Genomic DNA, 15,504 nt, shown 5'->3' with positions numbered 1-15,504 from the left:
CAGTTGCTTTTCAACTCCAAGTTGTCTTGGAGGAAGCTGTTTATCTGGACCCATTTCAAACTGGCTTCAGGGCAGGATACGGAGTTGAGACTGCCTTGGTAGTCTTAGTCAATGATCTCCATCTGGGCATCGACAGGGGAAGTGCAACCCTGTTGGTGCTCTTGGACATCTCAGCGGCCTTCGATACCATAGACCATGGTATCCTTCTGGAGCGCCTGAGGGAGTTAAGTATTGCAGGCACTGCACTCAAGTGGCTCCATTCCTACCTATCAGGCAGATTCCAGATGGTGATGCTGGGGGACAGCTGCTCTTCTAAAAGAGAGCTGACATCTTGTGTCCCTCAGGGTGCCATCCTTTCCCCCATGCTGTTCAACATTTACATGAAGCTGTTGGGCAAGATCATCCGGAGACATGGGTCGCAGTGTTATCCGTACCCTGATGACACCCAAATTTATTTCTCTATGTCTCCAACTGCTGCAGTGACTAAGGATGGCATCTCTCCTCTGGATGCCTGCCTTGAATCGGTAATGGGCTGGGTGAGGGAAAACAAACTCAAGCTGAATCCAGAGAAAACTGAGGTACTTGAGATAGGTACCTCAAGCCCAGGGATGGAGATTTGTCAACCAGTCCTGGATGGGGTCACACTTCCCCTAAAGGACGAAGTTAGCAATTTGGGAGTACTCCTGGACTTGTCACTACAATTGTCATCTCAAGTGGATGCAATGGCCAGGAGTGCTTGATACGCCAACTGCGCCAAAAGGACCTGGAAGCAGTGGTTCACGCACTAGTAATTTCTTGCCTTGATTTTTGTAATGTGCTCTACATGGGGCTACCCTTGTACCAAGTTCGGAAGCTTCAACTGGTTCAAAATGTGCTAGCCAGATTGGTCACCGGTTCGTCCAGGTTTGACCATATAACACCTGTCTTAAAATCTCTTCACAGGCTGCTGATTAGCTTCTGGGTGCAACACAAGGTGTTGGTTATTACCTTTAAAGCCCTACATGGCTTGGGCCCAAGTTTCTTGCAGGAATGCCTCTCCCTACATAATCTGCCCCACACTCTCAGAATAACTGGGAAGAATGTGTTAGAACATCAATCAACTAGGCTCATATCGGCTTCCCAGAGAGCCTTCACAGCAGTTGCTCCAAAATTGTGGAACAGTCTTCCGGAAGAGATCCGTCATATTACCTCCTTGGAGGCATTTAAGAGGGCACTTAAGACGGATCTCTTCTGGTGAGCTTACACATCTGACCTTATGTAAGAGACACCTTCAGACCATTCTATGAATCTACTGCAATACCACTTGACAGTGAGTTAGCTTTTAAGATTAATAGTATTTTTATTGATGCATTTTTATATGTATTTTATTACTGATGTATGTGTTTTAGTGGACTGTAATCTCGCCTTGATCCATCTGGGAGAGGCAGGAAAATATAAATAAATAAATAAATAAATAAATAAATAAATAAATAAATAGTAGTAGTAGTAAGAATGGAACTCATAACTGGTATTTGTTCTACTTGTCACATATATGGCTAATGACTGCTGTTTGGCATGTGGCAGACATAATGGAACAAAGAAATGTTGCAGCTATGTTCTGTAATAAAAATCTCAGCAGATTGAAACAAATGCCATACAGTGGACTCTTGTTTTATGCTGGGGTTTGGTTCCAAGATCCCCCGTGGATAACAAAATCCATGGATGTTCAAGTCCCATTAAATATAATGACATAGCAAAACGGTGTCCCTTATAAAAAATGGAAAATCATGGTTTGATATTTGAAATTTATACTTTTTTTGAACATTTTCAAACTGTGGATGCTTGAATCCGTGTATAAGAAATCCATGTATAAGAAGATCTGATTGTATCTCCCAGCTAAAAAAGAGTGGTTGTAGAATTCAGAGGCATCACTATGTTAATTTAGAATATCAGTATACAAAAGGATCTTGTAACATAGTTTTTTGTGGGTTTTTCGGGCTATGTTCTAGAAGAGTTTCTTCCTGACGTTTCACCAGTATCTGTGGCTGGCATCTTCAGAGAAACATCTTGTAACATGTATTAACTGAATGAAAGATGTTGCAGCATAAGCTTTCATAGACTTGATCTACTTGGTCTACTTCCCTTTCCAAAATGTAGCTGTGTAATTGTTAAATGAAAGGAAGATAACACCCACAGTAAAAGGACTGTCCTTTCCAAGGGATGTTCTGGATGGTTGACCATTCTAATCTGTTTAGCATGAATAACTTGGTTGAATTTCTTTCATCCAATGAGAAGCATATGAGAAGAACAATTTTTCATCCTGTCAAATGAGAACAACACAAAACTTTGCTTCTTAAATTATTCTCGACCATTTAGAAGATCTTTATTAATTAGAGAAAGCGTGTGTGTGTGTGTGGGGGGGGAAGATACTAGAATGGGGCTCATATAGTCAGAGCTTTTACTACAACCAACATAATCCCTTAATAGCATAACTAGCAGCCATGTTGCCCTAAGGGCTCTAGGACTTGTAGTCCAAAAAAGCAATTTACCCAAATTTTGGACCTATTATAGGAATCTATTGGGGAAGGTGCCCATGAATCCGTATGCCTGCACACAAAAACTCATTGCAATCTGCCACCATCAGGTTCAGCTCAGGGCAAGTCTAATGTTTGTATTAATTGACTGGCTGTTTGATCTTATGCAATTTCTTACTCATACTGCAACCATTGTTTCCAAGGTGAGGTACAAAAATCAATAAAGCAGATCTGGATATCTACATAAATAAGCAAATAAATAATCAGAACCATAAAACAAATAAATTAAAATAAAGCACATGCTAAAACATGGCAGGCAACATATAGGTATCAAATGAAGTTTAGAACTTTATTTTGTTAAAACAAATTTAAAACTCAGCATGGTGACAGTAATAAACTTTTAAAAGCCTCTAAAGTTGAAGCTTTCAGGAGTAGAGTTAAAATCTTTTTTTTACCCCCTAAGTAGGCCTTAACTTTTTTTTTCTTATAAGCATAAATGTGCTTGTAGCTAGGTGGTGATAGGTAAAGGAGATATATAGACATATGACATTATCACATGGGGGAAAGGGGGGAAGGAAAAGGTAAAATCCAGATATAATCGTGGCATTGTGGCGAAGATTTTCAGACAACGTCATGCAAAATCTGGACTTCTCCCAAGAAGAACCAGCAACTGAAGAGTAACAAACCATTTACAGGATATCCCATGAATAACCTTGGCAATACCACAACTGAAGTGTGATTGCAAGTGTGTTAAAGGCAATCACACTTCATTCACGATACTGGGGAAGCGATCTGGACATTTTGAAGGGGCAGGGTTAAACTTTAAATTTTAAATGGCTACAGGACCAACTGAAATTTACAAGCGCTGTGGGCAGCAGCCAGGGCTATTTACAGTTGAAATGGCTAGTGAACCAGTTGGGGAACTTTTTTTCTATTTACAAGCCATTACTGGCAGCATCCAGGGTTATTTAAAATATAAATGGCTTTGCACTGACCAGCTCAGGGAAATTTAAAATGGAAATGACGCATGTGCAAAACAATCATTTCCTATGTTACATTGATTCAATTGCTGATATGTCTGGAAAGCAATTGCTCAATTCTAGGGCTTTAATTTGCGTTTTCACACAAAATTAAGAAAATATAGAGCACTATAGAGCTATTGTTTCTTTTCCTTTTCATTACCGCACTTGCTGCTGCATTGGCCCTAGTGTGATAATCTCCATACAGTTGATAGATAAATCAATAAATAGCTAGAGATGGAGTACTGTGCTAAACTAGGCAGAGCTGGAGATAATACATCTGGATGAACATCAATTATGCTTCATGTGAGAGAGACTCAGTTCCCCAAAGACTGCCAAAAACCTACAATGTCTCTCAATGTACTGGATCATACATTAAGATTTTATACTTGAAGGTGCTTGAAACCACTACCAGATGAAAACTCCCTGTTGGTTGATTCTCTGGGGAAGTATGTGTGCTATGAGTCTGTTAAAAAGATAAAACGTGGGAAAGATTACATTAGTCAAATATCATTATGGATTTTATATTTGAAATGATATGAAAAGTTGTCTGAAAAATTTCCAGCCCTCTGTGTTTTGTTTCTGGAAAGAAAGAATTTTAAATTGATGTCTATCAAAAATGCACCCAGAGACTATGGTAATTCATGTATTTTGCATCAAGGATATGCCCATTTTTCCAAATAATGCCAGAACTTCCACTTATTGATTCAAAACCTGCTACCCATCCTTCTACTATCCATTTTATAATAGCAATATATGTAACATTTCTTTGATCTTATTTTTTAAATTATTTTTTTCTAAAAAAGCAAACTGGCTAAATTCTGGAGTCTTTTTAATTAAAAGTTGATCTGGCAATTCTCAGCCAATCCCAGCAAAAGGCATCCAGTCTATCCTGAAGATGGGAAAACAAATCTATTTATGGGAATATAGAAATGCAATTGCAATCTAACAAAGTTGTCAAGCTGTGTGCTAGGGAATCACATTTTTAGCCACTCAGAAATTATTTAGGAAAAAATTAAATAATAGTGTGACATACAATATTTGGAAAAAGAAAACATAACTTAAATAATGTATGTATGCAGGAAGCACATTTGTTTGTGCATTTTTTAAACAGTGATTTTCTATAATGTATGAATGTCCAGGACCTATGGAATACTAAGGACAGAAAGTGAAAACAATTATATATGTTTGACCTTCTTGCCATTTGTAGAGTCCAGTACAAAACGAATTTAAAAAGAGATAGGAAAATACTAGAGTGTTTTTATTCACTATCCAGAGAGGGAAATTTTGGATTCACATTAAATACCAAAGGCAGAAATGCCAGTCGTTTTGTCCACCTCAAATATAGTTTCAAAAGATAACACATGTCTAAAACTCTACTACCTGCCATGCAAAACCCATGGGATTTTGTGACTTTGTACCATATTGTTTAACTGTCCTGTCCAGCCTCATAGTCCATTTACTTTTATACACATTTGACCAAACTTGCTAGAATGTCTACTCCAAGATTAATTCTGTTCTTTGGAATAATCTGAATAGGATTTGAACTGACTTTCCTTCTTTACACTGAAAGAAATCTGTGAGAATCATAGAATCATAGGAGATTTTCACACGGGGATGGGATAGGGATGGGATTCCTCCCCTGTCCTTATCCTGTCTGTTACCCGAGTGAAAGTGATTGCGCAAATCAATTACACACGAATGTGGGCTGAAAAGCACTTTCAGCTATCATTGTAATAATGGGTTCTTTCGTTATTAGAAAAGACTGGAAATGACAGCTGAAAGCACTTTTCAACCTGCTTTCATCTGAAAGTGATTTGTGCTATCACATTCGCGCATACTTCCCGAGTGGCTGAATGATGGGTTCAGTGCACTTGCTAGTGAAAGTGATTCACACAATCACTTTCACTTGCACTTCCCTGCTGGGTCAAGCACGGGCCGTGTGCTAAAGTCCTTCCTGTGATCAGATGGGAAGGATGGGATGAAGACAAGACAATGATGCCCTATGCCTAATATGATCATCTCCATAGAGCTGGAAGAGATCACAAGGGTCATCCTGCCATGCAGGAACTCTTAGTCAAAACTTTGCTGATAGATGGCCATCAGCCTCTGTTTAAAGACTTCCAACAGAGGGGACTCCACCACTCTCCGAGGGAGTGTGTTCCACTGTTGAACAGCCCTTACTGCCAGGAAGTTCCTTCTAATGTTGAGGTGGAATCTCTTTTCCTGGAGCTTGCATCCATTGTTCTGGGTCCTGTTCTCTGGAGCAGCAGAAAACAAGCTTGCTCCCTCCTCAATATGACATCCCTTCATATATTTAAACAGGGCTTTCATATCACCTCTTAACTGTCACTTCTCCAGGCTAAACACCCCCAGCTCCCTAAGTCTCTCCTCATGGTTTCCAGACCTTTCACCATTTTAGTCGCCCTCCTTTGGACACACGACTCCAGTTTCTCAACATCCTTTTTAAATTGTGGTGCCCAGAACTGGACACAGGATTCCTGGTGAGGCCTGACCAAAGCAGAATAGAGTGGTACTGTTACTTCCCTTGATCTAGACACTATACATCTATTGATGTTCTCAATTCCCTAGACACCACAGATTTGAATAAACTACCCAGGGAGACCATTATCCAAAACATGTTATGCCCAAGTTTGTGACAGGGCAACCTGTTTATCCTGGGAGCGTGTAATGAAAACCTCTCCCCTCTTGGACTTATTCAGAGCAGGGCTGACAAAGACATTGAGACACCAAATTTGGTTTTAAACACCATGCATGTAACAATTATTGAATCACAAAAGTAACACAAACATTGATTATCAAGAGCTCTTTCACTCACACATTCATACATTACTCACACACACTGTCCTTTCGCCGAACATTGATCAGTTGTTCTCGAAGGTTGGGGATGACACCGTTGCCGCAGTAGTTGCCAACAAAATGGAGATGAAAGTCCAGGGTCTTTATACTTTTTCCTCTCTCTGGCTCTCTTGTAATATTGCAGCCCATTACTCAATTTCCTCTTTTGGGAGGTAAGACAGGCTGCTCCAAGCAACTTGTTCTGTTCAAAGTCTCTCATTCTGTTCAGAGCACTCCATTGTCCTGTCAGTTCCTCTTCATGGCGATAAGCACCTTCCTGGTCATGGTTCGTCACACCTGGACGGCACCCTGCTTCAGCTTCCAAGTTCCTCAGACTTTCCTCACCTCGGTTGCCAAATACCTTCGTCACATCAATGCTCTGCGTGGAACCATCTTGTTTGGTTCTTCTTTGTTTCTTCAGCTCTGGGTTTAAGTCAGAACTCACACATTCGTCTTACAAACACACTACAGAAATAATCCAGTTTGAGATCGCTTTAACTATCCTGGCTCTGTGCTAGGGAATCCTGGTAACTGCAGTTTGTTGTGGCATCAGAGCTGTCTGGCAGGAAAGGCTAAATGTCTCACAAATCTACAGTTCCCAGAATTCCCTAACATTTAGCAGGGCAGCTAAAGCAGTCTCAAACAGGAATATTTCTGCAGTGTGTTTTGGACCAGAGTTAGGCCACCTCACTGATGGAATGTGGATGCAGAATGAATACTTTTTGGTGTGCCTTCAAGTAATATTATCCTAAGGCTATCCTATATTGGGGCTTTCTTGGGAAGATTTGTTTTGAGGGGCTTTGCCTTGGTCTTCCTCTGAAGCTGAGAGAATGTGACTTGCTCAAGGTAATCCAGTGGGTTTCCATGGTCCACTGAGGAGTAAAACCCTGATCTCCTAGGCCATTATCACATGATGAAAACTACCAAGCAAACCAATGCCGATCCAATGCCATCCCAAGCCCAATCATGCGTATTCACATTAATTCGCAAGAGATTATCTCACACAATTGCTGTCATTGCGCAGTCATTCTGGGCCCAATCCTGGGTCAATCCAAAAATAGGTAGATTCGGTGAACTAGCGAATTCACAAATCTTATTCCAAGGTTAATTCTCAGGCAATTCGATGTGATGCTGATGTGGAATGCAAGTTTGCATCGGCCCTGGTATCTCACCCCCCCAGCCTCGAAGGTACCACATATCCCATGCTGCAGGACTGCAATTTTGCACCATTTTTGCTTCCGGTAGTTCTTCTGCTTCCAGTGCTAGCGAGGAGAGTAAAAACAGCTGTTTCTGATGTTACTGGGGAAAGGGCTACTGCGGAATGAATATATTCATGTTTTAATGTATACAGAGCAGTGCATGGTTTGTGCCCCCCATGCTGCTGGAGAAAGGGCACAGAGAGCCATGCAAAGGCAGCTTGTTTGGATGCAAACAAACAAACAAACAAACAAAACAAAACCCAGAACGTAAAGCCCATGGAAATATATATACTTATACACAAATACATATATAGAGATGTTTATGTTTCCATATATTTATATGCTCACCCATGTCCATGGCTCGCCCATTGGAGGGGGGGTTATGTGTGCATGCATATGTATGTGTGCACACAAATATATGTCTGTGTGTACATGTGCTTCCATGTGCCCGTACATATATGCATGGAGAAGAAGAAATGCGAAGCAATCATTCACATTAAACAGGAAGTGGCCCCCCCTTTTCATCCCAGAAGTGCAAAGGTTCACGATGCATTCAGAGCCCCAGTGAGCATACACAAGGGTGCCAATTCGAATTGTCAAATCTGCATGGTATGTACCGATGTGATAACTTATTTTGCCATCACTCTGCTTTGCCTTTGGAATGACCACAATTTTGCTCTTCATGTGTGATAATTAATAATGTGAATTGGCTTACTTTTGAATTGGGTCTACTTTCTCTTTCCTTTGGGATGGGGGTACATTTTCCTCGTATGATAATGGCCCTAGTATCCTGTCCAACACTCAAACCAATATACCATACTGGTTTTCCTTTGTTCTACTAGGCATTTTAAAAATGTAGTAGAGGTAGTATAATCATTGGCCTCAGTATTATTTCATTGGTTGCTATTGCTGCTGTTGTTTATTTATGTAATGGTGTCCCAAGAGTTACATATCATATTTTGGCTCCTTCAGCAGAATATTTTTTTCAAGAAAGAAAGAAGAAAGAGAGAAGGAAAGAAGGAAAGAAAGAAAGACAGACATAATACCATGAAGTACAAATTTCATATATGTGACTACTAGAAAAGATGCAAGCACAACACAGCATATTAAAAAGCAGCATAAAGGTGACACATATTTCGCAGAGAGAAAGCCATGGAAAATAACACTATATCAAACATCTCCAAATCTGTGAGCTCATATCTTTGCACAAGGTGTCTTTGCCTTTTCAGAAGTAGGGCAACTATTAATTATTGGATCCAGTGTTCCCAGTGGGATACTATTTTAACTTTAACTTTAACATAATAAACTAAAACAACAGAATCTCCTAAATCAGTTGCAGTGTAGCAAGCAGGTCAACAGCATTGCTCAATCTGGTATTATTTTAATCTGAAATGACTCAAAACATGTATGCTGTAGATTCAACTGGAAATTCCAGTCTCTATTCATTTCAGTCTTTCATTCCCATCTCCCCCATATTTTGTTTTGTTCTGACAGTTTTTAAGTCAACAGGTTTCTTTTAGTGCAAAAAAAAATGCTATAATTTCAGTAGTCATTAAAGAAAATCAAATATTCAAGCATAAAGATTAAAAAAAAAAGTTTTTTCCAGTAGGAAGCACAGTCCTATGCCTGGGTCTGAAACCTTTCTCTCTGACTCCTATGGCAGGAGAAGGGGGCAGAAATGCCAAGCCCAGGATGGGGGCAGCCTGGAAGGATGCACATGCCCCCCCCTCCTCCTCCTCCTCCTCCCCCTCCTCCTATCCTGAGATTTTCTCCCCTCCTAGCAGAAGGGGGAACTTGAGAGAGTTTGGAAGGGTGTGCATGCCACCTCCCTCCTCCTTCTATGCTGGACTTTTGGGGAGCAGTTTGGAAGAGTGCATACACCCTCCTCTTACTCTCTTGGGGTTTTAAGACCAGGACAGGAGCAGTTTGGAAGGATGCACATGCCACCCTTCTCCTCTTCCTCTTCCTCATCCTGTCCTGGTTTTTTTTTTTTTTTTTCTGACTCCCAGGAGAAAGGAGAAAATGCCAAGACCAGGAGAGCTGTTTGGAAGGGTGTGTGCACCCTCCTCCTCCTCCTCCTTCTCCTCCTCCTCTACTGGGATTTTTTGGGAACAGTTTGGAAGGTGTGTGCACCTCTTCTTCTTCCTCCTATTTTGGGATTCCCCCCTTCCAACAAGAGGGAGGAAAAGCTCAGGATGGGAGCAGTTTGAAAGGACACGTGCTCCATCCTCCTCCTATGGTATGTGTGTCTTGTGCCCTAGCCCCATTGAATGTGGATGGCAGACTGCACTCTGTTCCTCCTCCTCCTCTTCTTCTGCTGGGGTTTTAAGCACAGGACAGGAGCAGTTTGGAAGGACACCTGATTCCTCCTCCTCCTGGGTGTGTGTGTGTATGTCTTGACTCTTGTGCCCCTAGCTCCCTTGAATGTGGAGGGCAGACTACCCTCTCCTCCCGCCTCCTCTGCTCATCCACACCAATACACCACACTGTGTGACTGGGGAGGTGATGAAGGGCTGGCGCTGAAGCTCAGCCCAAAAGGAGCCCCCCTGCCTCCCTCCCTCCCTGTCTTCCTTTCTGGTGGCCCTGGGTGGCGCGGGGAGACAGAGGCATGCCTTGCTGTCCCTATAAATACAGCTGGACTTCAGGTCCAGGATCAGAGGCGGCAGAGTAAAGGCTTGCCTGGCCTTTCTGCCGTAGAGAGGAGGGAGCCGAGGACGGCGCCTGGGCTGACCCGTCCCCCACCGCCCCTTGCTCTTATCCCTGCGGTAAAAGGAGGTGGAAGCGAGAGGGCAGTCGCGGACAACCCATCATCCCCTTCCCCATCGCCTGGGCCACAGTCGGCCACAGGGACATGTGAGCAAGCAAGCAAGGAAGGAGCAGGCTGCCTTGGGATCCAGGTAGGTCTTGCTTGAACTTGACTCTGCCCAAAGCCACCAAGGTAAAGAGCCAGGCGAGAGAGACACCCCGTGCTTTCCTTTCAGACATTTTCTGGGCATTGGGCTGGAGCACAGGGCGAGCAGGTGATTTGAGCCCCTTCTTCTCAGAGGGTGCATCTGCACTGCAGGAATAACCCGGGTTGAGAGCACTTGAACTGCCATGGCTCCATGCTATGGTATTCTGGGGATTGTAGTTTGTTGGCAGTTCAAGCACTCTCAACCCGGGTTATTCCTGCAGTGCAGATCCAGCCATTGCCTTTTCTTTCTGTCCCTTTGCATTTTCCACATCCTTTAGAGAAGAGATGGGGGGGGGTGCGATTGGAAATCTGCCTTGCAATAGAGGCAAAAACCCCTCCAACCACCAGCGCATCAGTCGACCAGCCTCCAAAGCCCTTTAGATAAGATGGGGAAGAGAAGCTGCAGCAACCGTATGTATGTGTGTCCTGGATGCATGGTTTCAGGGATTGGAGTCTTGGAGAGAGGGGTGAAGTGGGAGCCTGCTGGGGAAAGATGGGTGCAAAAGGTGGGGGCAAAGGGTGGGAGAACTTTGGGGGGCGACGGGCTTTGCCCTGCCAGCCCTGGGATGCTGCGAAGGGAGGCGGGAGCGCCTGGGTACCGGTTTTCCAGGGCTGCTGTCCAGGGTGCTGAAATCCCTGCCAATCCCTCGCCGTGCAACAGGGAGCAAACGTCCCCTGTCATTCCAGCTGTGAATGATCTCCAGCCTTCTAAAATCGCATTAAAACTACTTAAACTCCAGCAGCCACCTCTCCTGCCCCAAAGTCTGCATGGAAAGCCAGCGGTGCCCAGAAAAAAGCACATCAGGACTTTGCCTGCGGTTGCCGTAGTAACTAATATGTCTTTACCAGGGCTGGCATAGTTGTGTCTCTTGTCGGACTACTGCTTTCTCACCTTTCCCCAAAACCAGAGATTAATCTACCCCTGGTTGTTTTTTTAAAAAATATTCTGGTTTGACCTTTAAATGACATTTCTCTTTTCCTGAGCCTTTTCCCTCCTCCCTTTCTCCTGCTGTGGAAACCGGTGTGGCTAATCGAAAAGCCTTGATAGAAAGATGAAGAAGACAGACAGATAGGCAAATTGATCAATCGATTTGATCAAGCGACCTCTGCTCCTTATGGAAACCTGTAGAGGTTTCTCCTGCCCCATATTCAGGTTGCAGGGGGAAGCCAACTTGCCTTCCATGTAAAGGGTGTACTCAAGGAGGCACAAGGAGGTGGCAGAGCCTGGATGTGATTAATGAATTGCACAGGGGTCTGCTTATGAATTGCAACAATCTTTGTCGTGATTTTCTATGTGTGGAATGGATGCATCTTTTTATCATGTTATATATAAGAAATCTGTAAATGTGATATCTCAATTTCAAATGATGTATATCTGTGTCCGGCCCACGGTTTATTTCCTTGAAATTTACATTTGAGAAGGACGTGCTCTATGGGGCCTGGTTGACTTTGTAGCCTACAAATATTTTACACAAGTGAAGAGAGATAAAGAAAGCCATCTTTCCATAGCTCTGCTGGGACCGACTACTGATGCTCTCTGTCCTTTCTTCTTCTTGTCAACAGGCTGCAATTCACTTCTGCAATGACTTCTGTTGCCCCTTCAGGCTATTTGCTTTAAGACCACATTGTAATGGGATTTATAGGCACTTAAGGAGTGGACCAGTGGAGAGCATCTGCTCCGTTCTTCATGTCCTTAACCATGTGTAGGCAGGAAGAGCCCCTGAAACTGGTCACCTGGCTTTGGATGGCTTCCTGCAACAAAATGATTGGGGTGCTACTGGTCTTCTTCCCTGCAATCCTTCTGGATATGGAGTTCCTCCCCAAGAATACTGGCAGGAAGGTTTTGATCTCTGGTGCTTCTGCCCAAAGATCAGTAGCCAGAATGGATGGTGATGTCATTATCGGAGCCCTCTTTTCGGTCCATCACCAACCCCCAGCCGAGAAAGTCCCTGAAAGGAAATGTGGCGAGATCCGAGAGCAATATGGCATCCAGAGAGTCGAGGCCATGTTTCACACTCTGGATAAAATTAATTCAGACCCATTTCTGCTGCCCAACATCACACTAGGCAGTGAAATCCGAGATTCCTGCTGGCACTCCTCAGTGGCCTTGGAGCAGAGTATTGAATTTATCAGGGACTCCTTGATCTCCATCCGAGATGAGAAAGATGCTCTCGGCCGCTGCCTGCCTGATCCTTTGTATCACCACCAGGTCAGGGCCAAGAAACCCATTGCTGGTGTTATTGGTCCAGGTTCCAGTTCTGTGGCCATCCAAGTTCAAAATCTGCTCCAACTCTTTGATATTCCCCAGATTGCTTATTCAGCAACCAGTATTGACTTGAGTGACAAAACTTTGTACAAATATTTCCTGAGAGTAGTCCCATCTGATATTCTGCAAGCCCGAGCCATGCTTGACATTGTCAAACGTTACAACTGGACATATGTATCCGCTGTCCATACTGAAGGTAAGTATATAAAAAAAATCCTGCTTTTATTTGCTTCTGGAGACTGTTCGTGTGCAATGCATTTTGTGGTCTTTGAATCAAACTTAACTCTGAGAGGAGCATAATGTTGTTCCCATTTTGTAAAAACTAAAACTGGGAAATAGTGACTTGCTAGCCAAAGTTTGTGACTAGGCAAGACTTGAATCAACATCTCCTTGGTTCAAGTCAAAACCATTTGACCATACTAGATCAACACGATACTTGTGGCCTTTGTTCTGTAACTTGATTTTGAACCAGTCCCTTTCTTATAACTATGGACAATATCCAGCACACATTCCTAAGGTATGTACAGCTGACTGAAATGTATAACAAGTGCATTTTGTCTTCTGTTCTGATATTTTAGCTTTTCAGTCTATTGCTCATGATCTTTTAATATTAGAGAAATGACAGATGCTATGCTGAAGTTGTTTTTTTTTTGGTTTGTTTGTTTTAAAAACTTGCTTGGAAATATTGATCTCAACACTAGAGAGACAAACTACTGATAGTCTTTTAATTGATGTCTACCCTTCTCACAGATAATAAACGGAAAGAAATTTATATTTCCTAAACAGTATCTAATCACAACAAGTGCATACCTCTCCTAAATCCATGATCTTATGATGGAACTATTGTGTATATAGTCTGAAGATTGGGATTTATTTGGGAACAAAGACACATCTAATATTATGGTGCTACATTTTGTTCAGACCAACCTTGTTATCCTCCTCCTCATAGAGAGAGAATAATTCTGTCTTCAAACAGTCTTTCATTTCCAATTAAATAGGTAGCAGATGTGAAAATCAACAGGCAAAGTTAATAATGACACAGACAAATCATTCCCAAGGAAAAAGTGCTGGTTCAGTAATGAAGTTTATAGATTTTCAATGAGGCAAGTCTTGCAGTCTTGCCTTGGGAGGGAAAAAAAAACCCTTTGCTTCTAATGTCAGTTGCATTTTTACTCCGGTGAAGACTACACACACACACATTCACCCTCGCTCACACACGTATATAGATCATACACACACATACATATGTTGAGCCTTGGAAATCTGTTCTGTGTAGACACTAAAGTTCTTCAAATATGAGTGCCAAAATATTGCTACTACATATTTCATAAAATGAAATAATGTCAGCAAAGATCTGTTATTAGACAAGTACAGAGAAGGTGCTTTGTGGAATTATCACATAATATTACTTGCCGGTGATGCAAGCAATAAGTTTAATTCACTATAGTGAATGAATTGTAATGGGAGGTTATGAGGACCTGCAAGTATTAATTTATAACTACTCCATGATGAGAAGGTTACAAATAATTATAGTTGCCTATAAAAATATGTCTTACATCACAACGTCTGGTCAAGTTGATGAACACTGTCTCTTTATCTGAAAACTAGGTGCTGAGTTTACAATTTATTATTCTGAATTTCCTTTTACACTAAGGTTTACAACATCCTTTCGTCAGAAATAATACATTGTTGTATAATTTGTGTGTGTGTGTGTCCAGATTATATTAGCATAAAACAAATCACAAGTAAAAGCTATCTTAATGAAATATGGAAGCCTTCTTTAAAGCCTTGGGTGATTTGATTTAGGATGGCATTAGTCCCCCTCCTTTAAGAAGAGCCAGTGTGGTGTAGCGGTTTGAGCATTGGACTATGACTCTGGGGACCTGGGTTCAAATTCCTTTTTGGCCATGGAAACCCACTGGGTGACCTTGGTCAAATCACACGCTCTCTGCTTCAGAGCATGGCTATGGCAAACCCTCTCTGAAGAAACTTGCCAAGAAAACCAGCCTTAGGGCTGCGATAAGTTGTAAATGACTTGAAGGCACACAACACAACACATAGTCCCTTTAAAGATGGAACAGCCTATTTCTGAAATATTGGAACCGGGAATAATTTTTATTGCTATTCCTTTTGTGACACCTTTGGAATGGAAATAGCAGTCTACGCCAATTGTCCATGCCTCTGACCTTGAACCACAAAATGTCTTGTAAATGTAGATCTCTCTTTGATAAGGGAAGGTAAAGCTTATCATAAATTTATGATATGTGTTACTTCACCCTCAAAAGCAAACAAGCTAACAATATTATCAGTTAATACATGCTCTGTAGGGCATGCATGTGTAGGCTTTACTATCCATTTCACTTACTGCTGCTGCTGCTGCTTCTTCTACTACTACTACTACTACAACAAAAATCCCTTTAATGGCTTTTCTTTTAAGTAAAAATAGTCCTTTTTAAAAAAATACTCTACAAAAGGATCACCACCATCCATCGTGATATTTTTGGATTTTTTTTTTATCAACTCACTCAAGAACATGCTGGCTTCTCAATCTGTTGTCACAAAATGATCACAGATAATAATAATAATAATAATAATAATAATAATAATTTGTTTTATTTATATACCGCTATTCCAAAGATCATAGCGGTGAACAGCAAGTAAGCTAATTAGCAAGTAAGCTAATTTGCCCCCAACA

General features: G+C 41.9%; 1 protein-coding gene across 2 annotated transcripts in view; it reads left to right on the top strand.

Moving 5' to 3' along the window:
- Positions 1 to 10,231: 10,231 nt before the first annotated feature.
- Positions 10,232 to 15,504, top strand: part of GRM1 (glutamate metabotropic receptor 1) — a 266,340-nt gene continuing 261,067 nt past the window's right edge. Inside the window, exons 1-2 of one of the 2 annotated variants that reach the window (XM_089530236.1) lie at positions 10,232 to 10,487; positions 12,107 to 13,005. In XM_089530236.1, the coding sequence (XP_089386362.1) occupies positions 12,231 to 13,005 (775 nt within the window). In that variant the 5' untranslated portion in view covers positions 10,232 to 10,487; positions 12,107 to 12,230. The remainder of the gene's footprint in view (positions 10,488 to 12,106; positions 13,006 to 15,504) is intronic. The other variant, XM_089530235.1, reaches the window with a different exon arrangement.

Source organism: Sceloporus occidentalis, unplaced genomic scaffold (genome assembly GCF_023333645.1).
Source record: "Sceloporus occidentalis isolate IW3139 unplaced genomic scaffold, rSceOcc1.0.p SCAF_6, whole genome shotgun sequence".
Taxonomy (NCBI): domain Eukaryota; kingdom Metazoa; phylum Chordata; class Lepidosauria; order Squamata; family Phrynosomatidae; genus Sceloporus; species Sceloporus occidentalis.
The sequence above is the reverse complement of the archived record's forward strand: the minus strand, read 5'-3'. Positions and strand labels throughout refer to the sequence as shown.